Genomic DNA, 15,236 nt, shown 5'->3' on the forward strand with positions numbered 1-15,236 from the left:
GGAGCGACTTATGTGTGAAATTATTAACACATTACCGTAAAATATCAAATAATATTATTTAGCTCATTCACGTAAGAGACTAGACGTATAAGATTTCATGGGATTTAGCGATTAGGAGTGACAGATTGTTTGGTAAACGTATAGTATGTTCTATATGTTATAGTTATTTGAATGACTCTTACCATAATATGTTACGTTAACATACCAGGCACGTTCTCAGTTGGTTATTTATGCCTCATATAACGTACACTTATTCAGCCTGTTGTTCACTATTCTTTATTTATTTTAAATTGCCTTTCAAATGTCTATTCTTGGTGTTATAAATAAATGATAAATGGGTTATACTTGTATAGCGCTTTTCTACCTTCAAGGTACTCAAAGCGCTTTGACAGTATTTCCACATTCACCCATTTACATACACATTCACACACTGATGGAGGGAGCTGCCATGCAAGGCGCTACCTGTTGGGTTTTATCAAATACATTTCCCAAAAAAATGCGACTTATACTCCAGTGCGACTTATATATGTTTTTTTCCTTCTTTATTATGCATTTTCGGCAGGTGCGACTTATACTCCGGAGCGACTTATACTCCGAAAAATACGGTATTTTACAAGAGCAACAAACAAAATTGGCCATATTGTGATAAAAATCAGAATTTTATGTCAAATGTCACCATTTTGCATTAAAAAGTAATAGTTTTACGAGAAAATATTGCAATATTACAGAAACAGAAAGAATATGAGAAATTGTTCCCAATTTTATAAGAAAAAAGTTGACATATTGTGAAAAAAAGACTGCTTTTAGTTCTTTTTTAAATTCTTTTGTTTGTAATTGTTTTTTAATCTTCATTACTTACTTCAAGTTATTACAGTATGTCTCTACATACATTTTTTTTTTTTTTTCTTCAATTTTGGCCAAAGGGTGTGCATTTCAATTTCTTACACACACTTGTTATTACATATGTTGACCAGAGGGGGGGCACTTTAAAATCTTTACATACACTTGGTATTTCATATGTTGACCAGCGGGGGAGCACTTTTAAAACCGACACACAGTCAATTTGAAAAATCCCTCCTTTTTGGGACCACCCTAGTGTTGATAGATTTCACCACCAGGGGTGCAAATGAGACATTCTCTATTAGATGCAATGGTTTTTCCGTTTTGGGACCATGATTTATGTCCTAACTTGTTCACACCTCCTCATATGGAAGGTACTTTTCCTTGTTGATGTCTCAAGAAGGGTAGAAATACAAGAACACACACCCATACCAAACCTAATGCTTCACAGTATTCCTCACACACATGCACACCTTTCCGCACACACACACTTCCACCACACAACATCCATTCGTTAGTGCCACACACACAAACACACACACACACACACACACACACACACACACACACACACACGGCGCTCCTTCCTTCACAAACAAGCGCTCCACACATGAGCACAGCTGCCCTGTGAGCGTTGTGTTTAATGCTTGGTGACAAACGGGTCTGTTTGACATCACGCCGGCGTTAAACTTCCCCGCTTGTTGGCGTGAGCGTCTCAGATCCTCCCCGTCAATATCACCTGCTTGCTTTTGTTTGCTCGTTTTAGCGCACAGACCTTTTCTACTTACAGGCTGACTGGAGTGAAAATGTTTCCGAAATGCTAAAAACGGTCAAGTATTAGTACATCTCCATTTACCAACTATTCGATTTATGAATCGCACGTAGAAAAATAAAAATGCTTTGGCGTACGAACCTTGTCTCAGTGTGCGAACGTTTCACCCACCCATTGTGTGCCTCGCAGCGTGGCCATTTTGTGCCCGGCAGCACATCCAACGCGGGCATCTGTTTGTTAGCTCAATGCTGCTCGTGTTTGCTGCTGTGCTAAGTAATGATGTTTAGATTGTATCGATACCAATATAAATGTTCCTTATCGATACCAGTATTCATCTGTACTCTAATCAGTACTTTATGTAATTGATGTAAATAAAGATTAGCTTTTTTTATTACCATTTTTATAAGACTTTAGTGGTGTTGCTTCCTTATTTGTGATTACTCTAAGATGATTTTCATCTACTCATCTATTTTTATGAATAATTAATAATAATTATTATTAAAATAATTACACAATTATGTAATTGGTGTAAATAAAGATTAGCTTTTTTTATTACCATTTTTATAAGACTTTAGTGGTGTTGCTTCCTTATTTGTGATTACTCTAAGATGATTGTCATCTACTCATATCTTTTTTTATGAATAATTAATCATAATTATTATTAAAATAATTACACAATTATGTAATTGGTGTAAATAAAGATTAGCTTTTTTTATTACCATTTTTATAAGACTTTAGTGGTGTTGCTTCCTTATTTGTGATTACTCTAAGATGATTGTCATCTACTCATATCTTTTTTATGAATAATTAATAATAATTATTATTAAAATAATTACATAATTAATTATGTAATTGGTGTAAATAAAGATTAGCTTTTTTTATTACCATTTTTATAAGACTTTAGTGGTGTTGCTTCCTTATTTGTGATTACTCTAAGATGATTGTCATCTACTCATATCTTTTTTTATGAATAATTAATAATAATTTTTATTAAAATAATTACATAATTAATTATGTAATTGGTGTAAATAAAGATTAGCTTTTTTTATTACCATTTTTATAAGACTTTAGTGGTGTTGCTTCCTTATTTGTGATTACTCTAAGATGATTGTCATCTACTCATATCTTTTTCTATGAATAATTAATAATAATTATTATTAAAATAATTACATAATTATGTAATTGGTGTAAATAAAGATTAGCTTTTTTTATTACCATTTTTATAAGCACAAGAGGTTGTACACCACCAACATCATGTAACATCTCACAGCAGTTAAGTCGTTTATCAACACCTGCTTTTTAAGTCTTATGTGTGCAGTGCAAGGTGCAATGCAGTGGTTACATCATCATCTTGTAAAGATCACATAGATCCATCACTGTGTTTCTATTTATTTTATTTTACTATCAGCTGGAAATATTTATGTATGACAGTCATGTGCAGACCCGACATGATTTATCATATACATCAATACTATCAATTATGATGTTAGGTGGGTGTGCATTTTGTAACAATAGGAATTATTTGTGTTTATGTTGCGCACAAACGTATTTGAGTGACGGACCGGAGGCCATATTGAGTGTTGACAGCTACTATGTGGATAAAAAGACCCAGTGATTTCTTAAATCTTTCACAATTTTCAGCGGTTTAATATCGACCTGTGGATTACTGGATCGCTCTGCGGACGGTTGATGAAACGCGGTCCTGAGTGAAGCACATTCAATTCAAACTGACACTAGCTCTTATTAGCCTTAGGACTTTTGAGGGGGAAATATTGTTGTGTTACAAACTGTGGTGTGGTTGCTCCTTTATTTGTGATTACTCCAAGATGAATGTCATCTACTCATGTCTTTTTTTATGCGTAGCAGCCGTACTTGAAAGGAATGTGACAGCGTGTCATAATTACGACGGTCAACTAGAACAAAACAAAAAAAACGGTAGCCGTATCGTTTGTCCAGAATCTTAACCAACCCAAAGAGGAATCTAGTGCTAAGTGCTACTTAGCATGATTTTTTGGTGTTTTTTTAGCCTTTTTACACATTTTTTCTAGTTTTGCTAGCTCAATATGAGTCCAAAAAAAGCAATGGATAAGCAATGTGTGGTTTAAACATTCGGGAAGTATACACAGCGTTGTCGACACTGCCCCCACCCTTCCACTGCACGGAATGTTGTGGAACCTCCGAGGACAAAGCTACGAACAATGGGAGACCAGGCTTTCTGCTCCGCCGCTCCCAGTCTGTGGAACGCTCTCCCTGACCACCTGAGGGCACCACAGACTGTGGATGCTTTTAAAAAAGGCTTAAAAATCCTTCTTTTTAAAAATGCCTTTTTTTATATATATGCATACTAGTTTTAGCTATTTGGCTGTTCTAGTTTTTATTTTTATTTATTTTTTATTATCTTTTTATTTTTATTTATTTTAATACACTGTAACACTTTGAGGTTGTTTACTCAAGTAAAGTGCTTTTTACAAATAAAATATATTATTATTATTATTATTATTATTAACAACCAACAATGTCAAGTGGATTTTATTTTTATTCCTCGTCATTGTAGCTGGCTGTTAAGGTTAAGGAGTTTTGCGATTTCAAACTGTGAGTGCATCACAAGGCAAGTGAAGCGTGTGTACGTGTCGGCAGGGCATCCGCAAATGAGGACAGTTTAGCTAGTAAAGTCCACTCCGTTAGCAATGACAACTATGAGCTTGTTGGCTTCCTTCACCGCGAGTAAACAATGGCATTCAAGGACAGTGTGTGCGTGTCGGCAGAGCAGCTGAATAGGAGGAGGACATTTTGTTCTTTTGCCTTTGTTATTAAATAGTTGATCCATCACTCCCTTGTCATTTTGGTTTGCTACAGTACTCTTATATTGTGCCCAAAGTGTACAAACCTTTGCTAAAATATGGACTTTTGTCCAGGCCAGAACTCATTGTTCATTTTTAAGTTGTTTCTTACGGGGATATTTGCTTCAATATCTGAACGTTTCTATTTACTAATTGTTCAAGAACCAATTAAGTTGTCATGGTCGTTCATGACTGGTTGTATTTTTTTTTTGTTCTGTTTTTGCCAATATTTCCTGTTCCACTTCCTGTCCGCCCTCTTTATCAGCCACTTTAACCTTGCGCTGCTTCTCCTCACTTGCTCTTGATTAGTGATTAGGTAGCTTAGCTGTCCCTAATCACTAAGCAACACTGCTTCATTGACTAATCTTAATGGTGGGCCTGTGGAGTTGTGCCTGCCTAGTCCGGATTAGAAGACCTTCTTTTTGGCACTTTGCCTACCATCTCTGCATTTTAGGGCCATGCCGCCAGCAATCATGACCTATCGTGACAATAGTTCGCCCATCGAGGTTCCACCGTGCATTCAAACTCCGCTCTTTAGTTTTGAGGATATTCTGCCATCAAAACCTACACGATAGCGCAGTACTTGTACCTCATGCAACAAAATACCGTAGTATTGGTTAGTTCTATAACGTCGTATTAACTTGTTTGGCTTTGGCAAAGCCAACTTCAGATTTGCACAACCCAGACTGGACATAAAAATGTGAACTCGCAAAAAACGGCATCAGAATCTCTACGCTACACAGTTCATCCATTATGCAGGCGCCCAATTAGCCGTAATAATCTTTTGTTATGAATGAGTGGCTCAGTCAGAGAGGATATTCTCCGTTTTAATTCCGTGATAACCCCTCTTTTTTTCCAGTACGATGGTTAATACATCACAGCGTGTAGCAACAATAACAGAAATGCCACCCAATGAGTGCAAGTGACACCAAGTAAGTCCCATTAATTAATCGCATTGTTGTTTTCCAAGCACTTTTTCGTCATACATGCTCAAGTCGCAGGTATTTGCTCCATCATGTGCAGCAGCATAATTTGCTTGAGATGTCCCTCAAAATCAGGAGTATGGCTGCAGCTATTGATTGTTTTAGTAATTGATTAGTTTTTCTGATTAATAGAGTAATCGGATAAAATACCCTTTTTAAGTAAAATAGTTGAAATAAACCACAGTTTTTCTGCTTGACATAACCTTCTAATACACATTATCTGCACATTATCAACATTGAAATGGCACGTTTAGCATGTGTGCATTAAAGCAATTAAGTAAAAAACAACCCTTGCACATACAGTCGTCGTCAAAAGTTTTACATCACATCATCACATGGACAAAGATTAGACCTTCTGGAGGAAAGCTCTGTGATCAGATGAAACAAAAATTGAGCTGTTTGGCCACAATACCCAGCAATATGTTTGGAGGAGCAAAAGTGAGGCCTTAAATCCCAGGAACACCAAGCCTACCATCAAGCAGGGTGGTGGTAGTATTATGCTTTGGGCCTGTTTTGCTGCCAATGGAACTGGTGCTTTACAGAGAATAAATGGGACAATGAAAAAGGAGGATTACCTCCAAATTCTTCAGGACAACCTAAAATCATCAGCCCGGAGGTTGGGTCTTGGGCGCAGTTGGGTGTTCCAACAGGACAATGACCCCAAACACACGTCAAAAGTGGTAAAGGAATGGCTAAATCAGGCTAGAATTAAGGTTTTAGAATGGCCTTCCCAAAGTCCTGACTTAAACGTGTGGACAATGTTGAAGAAACAAGTCCATGTCAGAAAACCAACAAATTTAGCTGAAGTGCACCAATTTTGTCAAGAGGAGTGGTCAAAAGTTCAACCAGAAGCTTGTGGATGGCTACCAAAAGCGCCTTATTGCAGTGAAACTTGCCAAGGGACATGTAAGCAAATATTAACATTGTTTTATGTATACTTTTGACCCAGCAGATTTGCTCACATTTTCAGTAGACCCATAATAAATTCATAAAAGAACCAAACTTCATGAATGTTTTTTGTGACCAACAAGTATGTGCTCCAATCACTCTATCACAAAAAGATAAGAGTTGTAGAAATTATTGAAAACTCAACTGAGCCATGACATTGTGTTCTTTATCAAGTGTATGTAAACTTTTGACCACGACTGTACATCCATGCAGTTTGGATTGTAACAGTTTTTTATCAGTTACACTCATTAAACAATTAATATCAGCAACACAATATAAATCAAAGCTTTTTTCTAATCAAATCAAAAGATTTAATGGAATCATTTTTGCATCTCTAATCAGGAATGTCATAATGTACAGAAAAAGATTGATGCAATTTGCACATTAAAGATGCCTGAACTAGGGATGTCCGATAATATCGGACTGCCGATATTATCGGCCAATAAATGCTTTAAAATGTAATATCGGAAATTATCGGTATCTGTTTCAAAATTATCGGTATCGATTTCAAAAAGTAACATTTATGCCTTTTTAAAATGTGTACACGGACGTAGGAAGAAGTACAGAGCGCAAATAAACCTTAAAGGCACTGCCTTTGCGTGCCGGCCCAGTCACATAAAATCTACGGCTTTTCACACACTCACAAGTGAATGCAAAGCATACTTGATCAACAGCCATACAGGTCACACTGAGGGTGTCCGTATAAACAACTTTAACACTGTTACAAATATGCGCCACACTGTGAACCCACACCAAACAAGAATGACAAACACATTTGGGGAGAACATCCGCACCGTAACACAACATAAACACAACAGAACAAATACCCAGAACCCCTTGCAGCACTAACTCTTCCGGGACGCTACAATATACACCCCCCCTACCCCCCACCCCCACCTCAACCCCGCCCCCCCTCAACCTCCTCATGCTCTCTCAGGGAGAGCATGTCCCAAATTCCCGAGTTTCGTTGTACTTGTGCAATGACAATAAAGACCTATCTATCTATCTATCTATCTATCTATCTATCTATCTATCTATCTATCTATCTATCTATCTATCTATCTATCTATCTATCTATCTATCTATCTATCTATCTATCTATCTATCAAGCTGCTGTTTTGAGGCTTGTTAAAAAAAAATAATGCACTTTGAGACTTAAATAATAAATATGGCAGTGCCATGTTGGCACTTTTTTCCATAACTTGAGTTGAAGTTGTTCTCTTATTTTGGAAAACCTTGTTACATTGTTTAATGCATCCAGCGGGGCATCACAACAAAATTAGGCATAATAATGTGTTAATTCCACAACTGTATATATCGGTATCGGTTGATATCGGTATCGGTAATAAAGAGTTGGACGATATTGGAATAAAAGCCATTATTGGACATCTCTAGCCAGAACCATTCAAAGATATTTTAGGTCAATATATGCTAAGCTATCTGAACAAAACAGCATAGCTTTGCTTAAATACAAACTAACCATAATGAAACAAACACTTCATGTAATATTTCCACTCTCGCTGGGATGCCGACCGACAGGACGCTCACATAATCCCGTTTAGATGAAGATTTAATCGCACTCCTCAAAAAGAGTTAAAAAAAAAAGTTGCCGCAACTAACACATTTTTCTCTATCTCAGGATGTGAATGTCGACTAGCCTGTCAGAGTGCATGAGCGTTAACTAAAGTGGCGTAGAATCTACGGAAATTGCCGAAGATATTCACAACGGCCGACTGACTTTGTGGCATTTTCAGATGTTTAGACGGCATTTTCACATACTTTGCGGTTTGTTAATACAATCGGATATGGTTTAATGCAGAGCTGGGCAAATATTTTGACTCGCGGGGCCACATTGAGAAAAAAAATGTGCCTGGGGGGCCAAGGTGTATGCGTGTATACAATATATATACTAGGAGTGTAACGGTACACAAAAATTTCGGTTCGGTACGTACATCGGTTAGTTTGAATTCATATCGAAAAAATTGGGTCAGGTATTTGACGAGAGCAACTTTATATTGTCAATATAGACCAGGGGTGTCAAACTCATTTTAGCTCAGGGGCCCCGTGGACGAAAATCTATTCCCAAATGGGCCGTAATGGTAAAATCATGGCATGATAACTTAAAAATAAAGACAACTCCAGGTCTTTTCTTTGTTTCACTTTGGCCAAAAATAGAACAAGCACATTCTAAAAACTTACAAATCCTCTGGACAAAACACTTCAAATTTGTTGAAAATTCTGAGGAAATTGGTGTGGCTTCAAAAACGCAATGAGTTTAGACTTTGTCTTAGTGTATCTACAGAGCCAGGATTCAACTTTAAATCACAGTCTTTTTGAGATCGAACAAAAAACACAACATGTAAACTCTTCTAGGTATCAAATACCTCCTTTTCGTGTCCACGTATCAATCCAGTGCTAACTCAACAAACCGTAAGAAACGGAGGTAAAAACTATTCAAAAGGGTTAAGTTCACTTTTCTCGTGTTTGACAGAAACATCTTGGGGCAACGAGGGTGCCGAATAACGATGTGTTCGAAGCAGATTAAATAAAACGGCAGGTTTTAAGTTTCATGTTGGTCGAGGAGGAGGAGCCACAGTCTCCCTTTACTGTGTACCTCTTGCTTGGCCCCGGCATAAACCTTTTGCTTGCCTAACAGAATTGCTATTGTGACATCCAGTGGACACATTTAGAACAGCAGTTTCTTTCGTTAAAATAAAAAAAAAAGCAGATCATTTGTATACTTGGCAAACTCATCACGAGGGCTGGATAAAACCTGTTTGGGGCGGCGTGGCGAAGTTGGTAGAGTGGCCGTGCCAGCAATCGGAGGGTTGCTGGTTACTGGGGTTCAATCCCCACCTTCTACCATCCTAGTCACGTCCGTTGTGTCCTTGGGCAAGACACTTCACCCTTGCTCCTGATGGCTGCTGGTTAGCGCCTTGCATGGCAACTCCCTCCATCAGTGTGTGAATGGGTGTGTGAATGGGTGAATGTGGAAATACTGTCAAAGCGCTTTGAGTACCTTGAAGGTATAAAAGCGCTACACAAGTATAACCCATTTATCATTTATTTATTTGCGGGCCTTATCCGGCCTGCAGGCCGCACGTTTGACACCCCTGATATAGACTATTGCAGGGGTGTCCAAAGTGCGGCCATTTGCGGCCCGCAGGTCATTTTTTAACGGCCCCACGCCACATTTTAAAAATACGATTGAAAAAAATTAAAAACATTAAAAGTGGTATTTTAATAGCAAACAGGTGATATGTAACAAGAAAATGTAGCAATGTTTACTCTAATCACACAAAGCTGCCATGTAGGCTGTTTCTTTCTTTAAAAAATAATAATGAATCAAAATCAATGTCATTATGAATTATTAACCTATTCAAGGCTCCAATTACGTCACATTAAATATTTGTAGATATTTTTTGGGGAAAATGTTGCATGTTTTGTGTTTGCCATGTAAAAAAACCAGCTGTTTTTTTTAAAGAAGGGCCTAAAACGAACAAACAAAAAACATAAACAACAATAAAACTTACAATTGACAGATAGATCTGAAGTTGATCTCGAGATTATTGTGTTAAAAGTAAACAGTAAAAAAATATATATATATAATTTAATTTTTAACACTTTAATGAGTAGGACCCTTTTGGAACCCCTACAATTTTAGTGTGAATAGTTTTTAAGTGTCATTGCTCAAAAAATAATAATGAATTAAAATCAATGGTGTTATGAGTTATTGACCTTTTTAAGGCTCCAATTATTATATAATCTCAAATATCCCACTTAAAAATTTTATTGGGTGAAAATATTGCATATTTTGTGTTTTTTTTCATTAAAAAAAAAGGGTTTTCTTTGACAAAAAGAGCATACAATTTAAATCTTTAAAAAATGTTATATTGACGGATAGACCTAATGTTGATCTAGAGATTTAAAAACTTGAATAATAACACAAATAATAATACTGAATAATGACACATTTTTTATATTTTTTGGACCAAAACCCTTTGGTTGGGGTCCCCGGGATCAAGCCTGAGTGGAAGCCTAAATGTATATTTTTTATACATATATTGTATTGGTTTTTAAAATAAAAAATATCCAAATGGCCCCTGCCAGCTTTGATTTTTCAATGTGCGGCCCTCAGTGGAAAAAGTTTGGACACCCCTGGACTATTGAGTTTCGTTTTCAACATATTCTGCTGGTGGTGTGCCCCTGGATTTTTTTCAATGAAAAAAATGTGCCTCGGCTCAAAAAAGGTTGAAAAACACTGGCATAAAGTGATTGCGGTCCTATACACGCCAACACCATATCCTTAAGGCCTCTGCTATAGCCTCCACAGATTTCTGACTCTCGCTCCACTCTGTTGCCCACACATTAGAGTGGGATGTGCAAGTGGAATATAGCCGGATGCTAAAGTGCTCCGGCGCCTGATGGAAGCAAAAAAAAAAAAAAGGGGGGTTTTCCCTCCTGCAATGGCATGACAAACCTATAGCCCAGGCCTAGGCAATTATTTTGACTCGGGGGCCACATTTAGAGAAACAAATGTGTCTGGGGGCCGGTATATCTATTTTTAGGGACACTAATACAAAACCTCACAATAATGTCTGATTGAATGCTAAAAACGTTATGACAGACCGCCTTAAAAAACGGAATGGAATTTTACATTTTTCTATGAACGATAAAACACTGAATATTGACAAAATATGAACGTCACACCCCCTTTCCATCGACATATTTTACAATCGAGTGAAACGCGACAAAAATGCAACAAACAGTGAAAAGTGAACGCGAAGGGTACAAAATAAACCCACCTACAGTCTGATACATCACTAAGCTTTAGAACTTTGTTGTGAAAATCTTCTTCCGCGTCTGTGGAAACGCTTCCCACCCACACTGCTTGGTGCCTCGTCTGAGCTGCTGTGACGTAGATTAAAATAGTAACTAATTAGATTACCATAGTAACTGGTATATCATCCAAAAGCGCTGATTCCAACCATTGAAATACTTTGTATAGTTCAAGACTTATGGTCATTACAAAACATGACTGCACATCATAATGGCAGCTACACTTGCCATCTTAAAGATCTAAAAAAAAGATTTGTGAATGTCTGGCGGGCCAGATTGAAAAGCTTAACGGGCCGCATGTGGCCCCCGGGCCTTAATTTGCCCAGGTCTTATATAGTGTTTTTCAACCTTTTTGAGCGAAGGCACATTTTCTTCATTGAAAAAATACTAAGGCACACCACCAGCAGAAACGTTAAAAAATGAAACTCCACCAGTCTTTTTTTTTTAGTTTGTTGTTGTTTTCCTGTAGTGTAGTGCTTTAGCTCCTGTCTTGCGCTGTTATTTTGGTGGCTCTTCCTGTTTTGTTGGTGTTTTCCTGTAGCAGCTTCACGCCTTCCTTTGAGCGCTATTGCCTGACCTGCTTTGTATTGGCAAACAAGACTATTTCAGTTGTGTGGAGGCTATCCTTCTTTGTGGGTACATTGTTGATTGTCACACAGTAAGTCTTTGCTGTCATCCAGCATTCTGTTTTTGTTTACTTTGTAGCCAGTTCAGTTTTACTGTCGTTTTGCATAGCCTTCCCTATGCTTCAGTGCCTTTTCCTAGCGGGACTTGCCTTTTGTTCATTTTTGGTTTAAGCGCAACATACCTTTTTACCTGCACGCTGCCTCCCGCTGTGCTCTGCATATTGGGATCACGACGAACCATCCTCGACGCGTTCCGACTTCTACAAAGCAATGAACTACCTGCTGCCACCTACTGATCTGGAGTATTACATGGTTACCCTGCCGAGCTCTACACAGCACAGACACTAGACCAATATTTTTCAACCCTTTTTTGAGCCAAGGCACATTTTTTGTGTTCCGAAGGCACACCACCAGCAGAAATCATTAAAAAACGAAACTCAGTTGACAGTAAAAAGTTGTTGTCGCAATTGTTGGATATGACTTTAAAGCATAACCAAGCATGCATCAATATAGCTCTTGTCTCAAAGTAGGTGTACTGTCACCACCTGTCACATCACGCTGTGACTTATTTTGAGTTTTTTGCTGTTTTCCTGTGTGTAGTGTTTTATTTCTTGTCTTGCGCTCCTATTTTAGTGGCTTTTTCCTGTTTTGTTGGTATTTTCCTGTAGCAGTTTCATGTCTTCCTTTGAGCGATATTCCCCGCACCTGCTTTGTTTTAGCAATCAAGACTATTTAAGTTGTTTTTTATCCTTCTTTGTGGCGACATTGTTGATTGTCATGTCATGTTCGGATGTACCTTGTGGACGCCGTCTTTACTCCACAGTAAGTCTTTGCTGTCGTCCAGCATTCTGTTTTTGTTTACTTTGTAGCCAGTTCAGTTTTAATTTCGTTCTGCATAGCCTTCCCTAAGCTTCAATGCCTTTTCTTTGGGGCACTCACCTTTTTGTTTATTCTTGGTTTAAGCATTATACACCTTTTTGCCTGCACGCTGCCTCCCACTGTTTCCGACATCTACAAAGCCTCCCGGCTGCCACCTACTGATAAGGAAGAGTTTTACATGGTTACTCTGCCGAGCTCTAGACAGCACCGACACTCAACAACAACACATCATTTGCAGACTATTATTACTGGTTTGCAAAAAATATTTTTAACCCAAATAGGTGAAATTAGATCATCTCTCACGGCACACCAGACTGTATCTCACGGCACAGTGGTTGAAAAACACTGCACTAGACAACGGCACATTATTTGCAGATTATAATTATTGATGTGCAAATACCAGTGTGCAAAACACTGGGCTATAGATTGTAATTTGTGAGGCAGAGTGAAACAAATCACATGTCTCCCCTCCTCCTCCTCCCCCTCACCCAGCCAGCAACCCACCCCCTTTCTGCTGCATTGCATTCACAGTCCTGATAGTCTCCATGCACACCACTGGGATGCATCATGCATGCACCCCCCATAGCACAGCAGCGATATGCAATGTTGTCTATATGAGCTGCATTGTGGTTCTAAGAACGCCTTACTTGCTTTCCCTGGCCGGGGCCTCTGCAGCAGCTTCTGCACGGTGAGCAGGTCCTCGGTCTTCACCGCCTGCAGCAGCTCCTGGTCCTTGCCCATCTTCCGCTCTGAGCCGTCCTACTCCCGCAACATCCCTGAGCCCGGCCTCCCCCCGGGCGGAGAGTCCTCCTCCCGCCGCTGCTTTCTCTCGGCTCCTCGGCTCGCTGCAGCACCGCGGCCGATACCGGGGGGGCGACTCGGGCCGCTCCTTCGCGCCCTAATGGAGGAGGAGGAGGAGGAGGAGGAGGCAGTGTCTTTATCCTTGACGTTCCAGAACAAGGTTGCCCTGCGCGCGAAACGTCACCTATTGCGCAATATCGCGGGAGCGAGGGGGAGTGGGGGGGGGAAAGCGCGCGCGTGGGTCCGTGTCAAGCGGCGCTGTCGTAAACAAGAGCCGAGGCTGCAGCGGCCATCGCTTGCCGCGTGCGCGCGATCTGGTTTGCTCATGATTTTCCCCCGCGTGGGGGCAGGAGTAGTGAGAGAGAGAGAGAGAGAGAGAGAGAGGGTGTGTGTGTGTGTGTGTTTGTGTGCGTGTGTGTGTTCTTGTATTGCCACCCTTCTTGAGACATCAACAAGGAAAAGTACCTTCCATATGAGGACCCGGTGAACAAGTTAGGACCGAAATCATGGTCCCAATATGGAAATCCAAATACTAAAGTCCGTGAACATTGCTCCAAAGTCAGGATTTTTTTTTGGTTGATTTAATGTGCATGCAGAAGTAAACATTGACAGGTGCCATACTTGCCAACCTTGAGACCTCCGAATTCGGGAGATTGGGAGGGAGGGGTTAAGGGGGAGGATTATATTTATAGCATACTTGCCAACCTTGAGACCTCCGATTCCGGGAGGTGTGGTTGGGGCGGGGGCGTGGTTAAGAGGGGAGGAGTATATTTACAGCTAGAATTCACCAACTCGAGTATTTCATATATATATATATATATATATATATATATATATATATATATATATATATATATATATATATATATATATATATATATATATATATATATATATATATATATATATCTGCGATGAGGTAGCGACTTGTCCAGGGTGTACCCCGCCTTCCGCCCGATTGTAGCTGAGATAGGCTCCAGCGCCCCCCGCGACCCCGAAGGGATTAAGCGGTAGAAAATGGATGTATGTATATATATATATATATATATATATATATATATATTAGAGATGCGCAGATAGGCAATTATTTCATCCGCAACCGCATCACAAAAGTCGTCATCCACCCGCCATCCACCCGAACCAACATTTTATCAAAACCACACCCACCCGCCATCCGCCCGTTGTTATATATCTAATATAGACGATGCAAGGCATTAGTGAGGTTAGAAAGCTTATGCCTGTTAAAGACAGGAGACTCTGTGTGCGCAGTTGCAGCAAGCAGAACGATGCTTTTAAGAAGTTAAAAACATGTTTTAGAAAGACTAGACCTATATTTTCGTTAGGTAAAAAAAAAATTCTGAATTTATTTCAATGAATATTAACTTGTTAACGTTATAATGCTCAAATAGGGACGAGGGCGGGGTGCACAGTGAAAGAGTGAACAATTTTGCGACAAAGAGGAACCTTTATTGATTGATCTGCAGCCATGACAAAATATCAGACAATCTCCATTGTCAACGACAGGCAGGAAAATAAAGATAAAACATAGCCTATGTTGTAGGCATAGGCTCATACGTTTTTAAGTTGAAATAAAAAAATAAATAAAAAATGTGCCTCATAAGCCTTAGACTGTCAATCACGCGCACAAACTTAAATTATACAATAACATATGTATGTCATCCCTATTTAAACAAAAATAAATAATAAT

The 15,236-nt window shown here is 39.0% G+C and overlaps 2 protein-coding genes across 9 annotated transcripts in view; one reads left to right on the top strand and one right to left on the bottom strand.

Annotated features, from left to right (window-relative positions):
- caskin1 (CASK interacting protein 1) overlaps positions 1-13,617 on the bottom strand; it is a 275,600-nt gene extending 261,983 nt beyond the window's left edge. For all 5 annotated transcript variants that reach the window (XM_062036952.1, XM_062036950.1, XM_062036951.1 and 2 more), the window contains exon 1: positions 13,375-13,617. In XM_062036952.1, coding sequence (XP_061892936.1) covers positions 13,375-13,468 — 94 coding nt within the window. In that variant the 5' untranslated portion in view covers positions 13,469-13,617. The remainder of the gene's footprint in view (positions 1-13,374) is intronic.
- Positions 1-15,236, top strand: part of LOC133642635 (phosphoribosyl pyrophosphate synthase-associated protein 2) — a 327,925-nt gene that overhangs the window by 257,607 nt on the left and 55,082 nt on the right. The gene's annotated exons all lie outside the window — the stretch shown is intronic.

This window comes from Entelurus aequoreus, linkage group LG25 (assembly GCF_033978785.1).
Source record: "Entelurus aequoreus isolate RoL-2023_Sb linkage group LG25, RoL_Eaeq_v1.1, whole genome shotgun sequence".
Classification (NCBI taxonomy): domain Eukaryota; kingdom Metazoa; phylum Chordata; class Actinopteri; order Syngnathiformes; family Syngnathidae; genus Entelurus; species Entelurus aequoreus.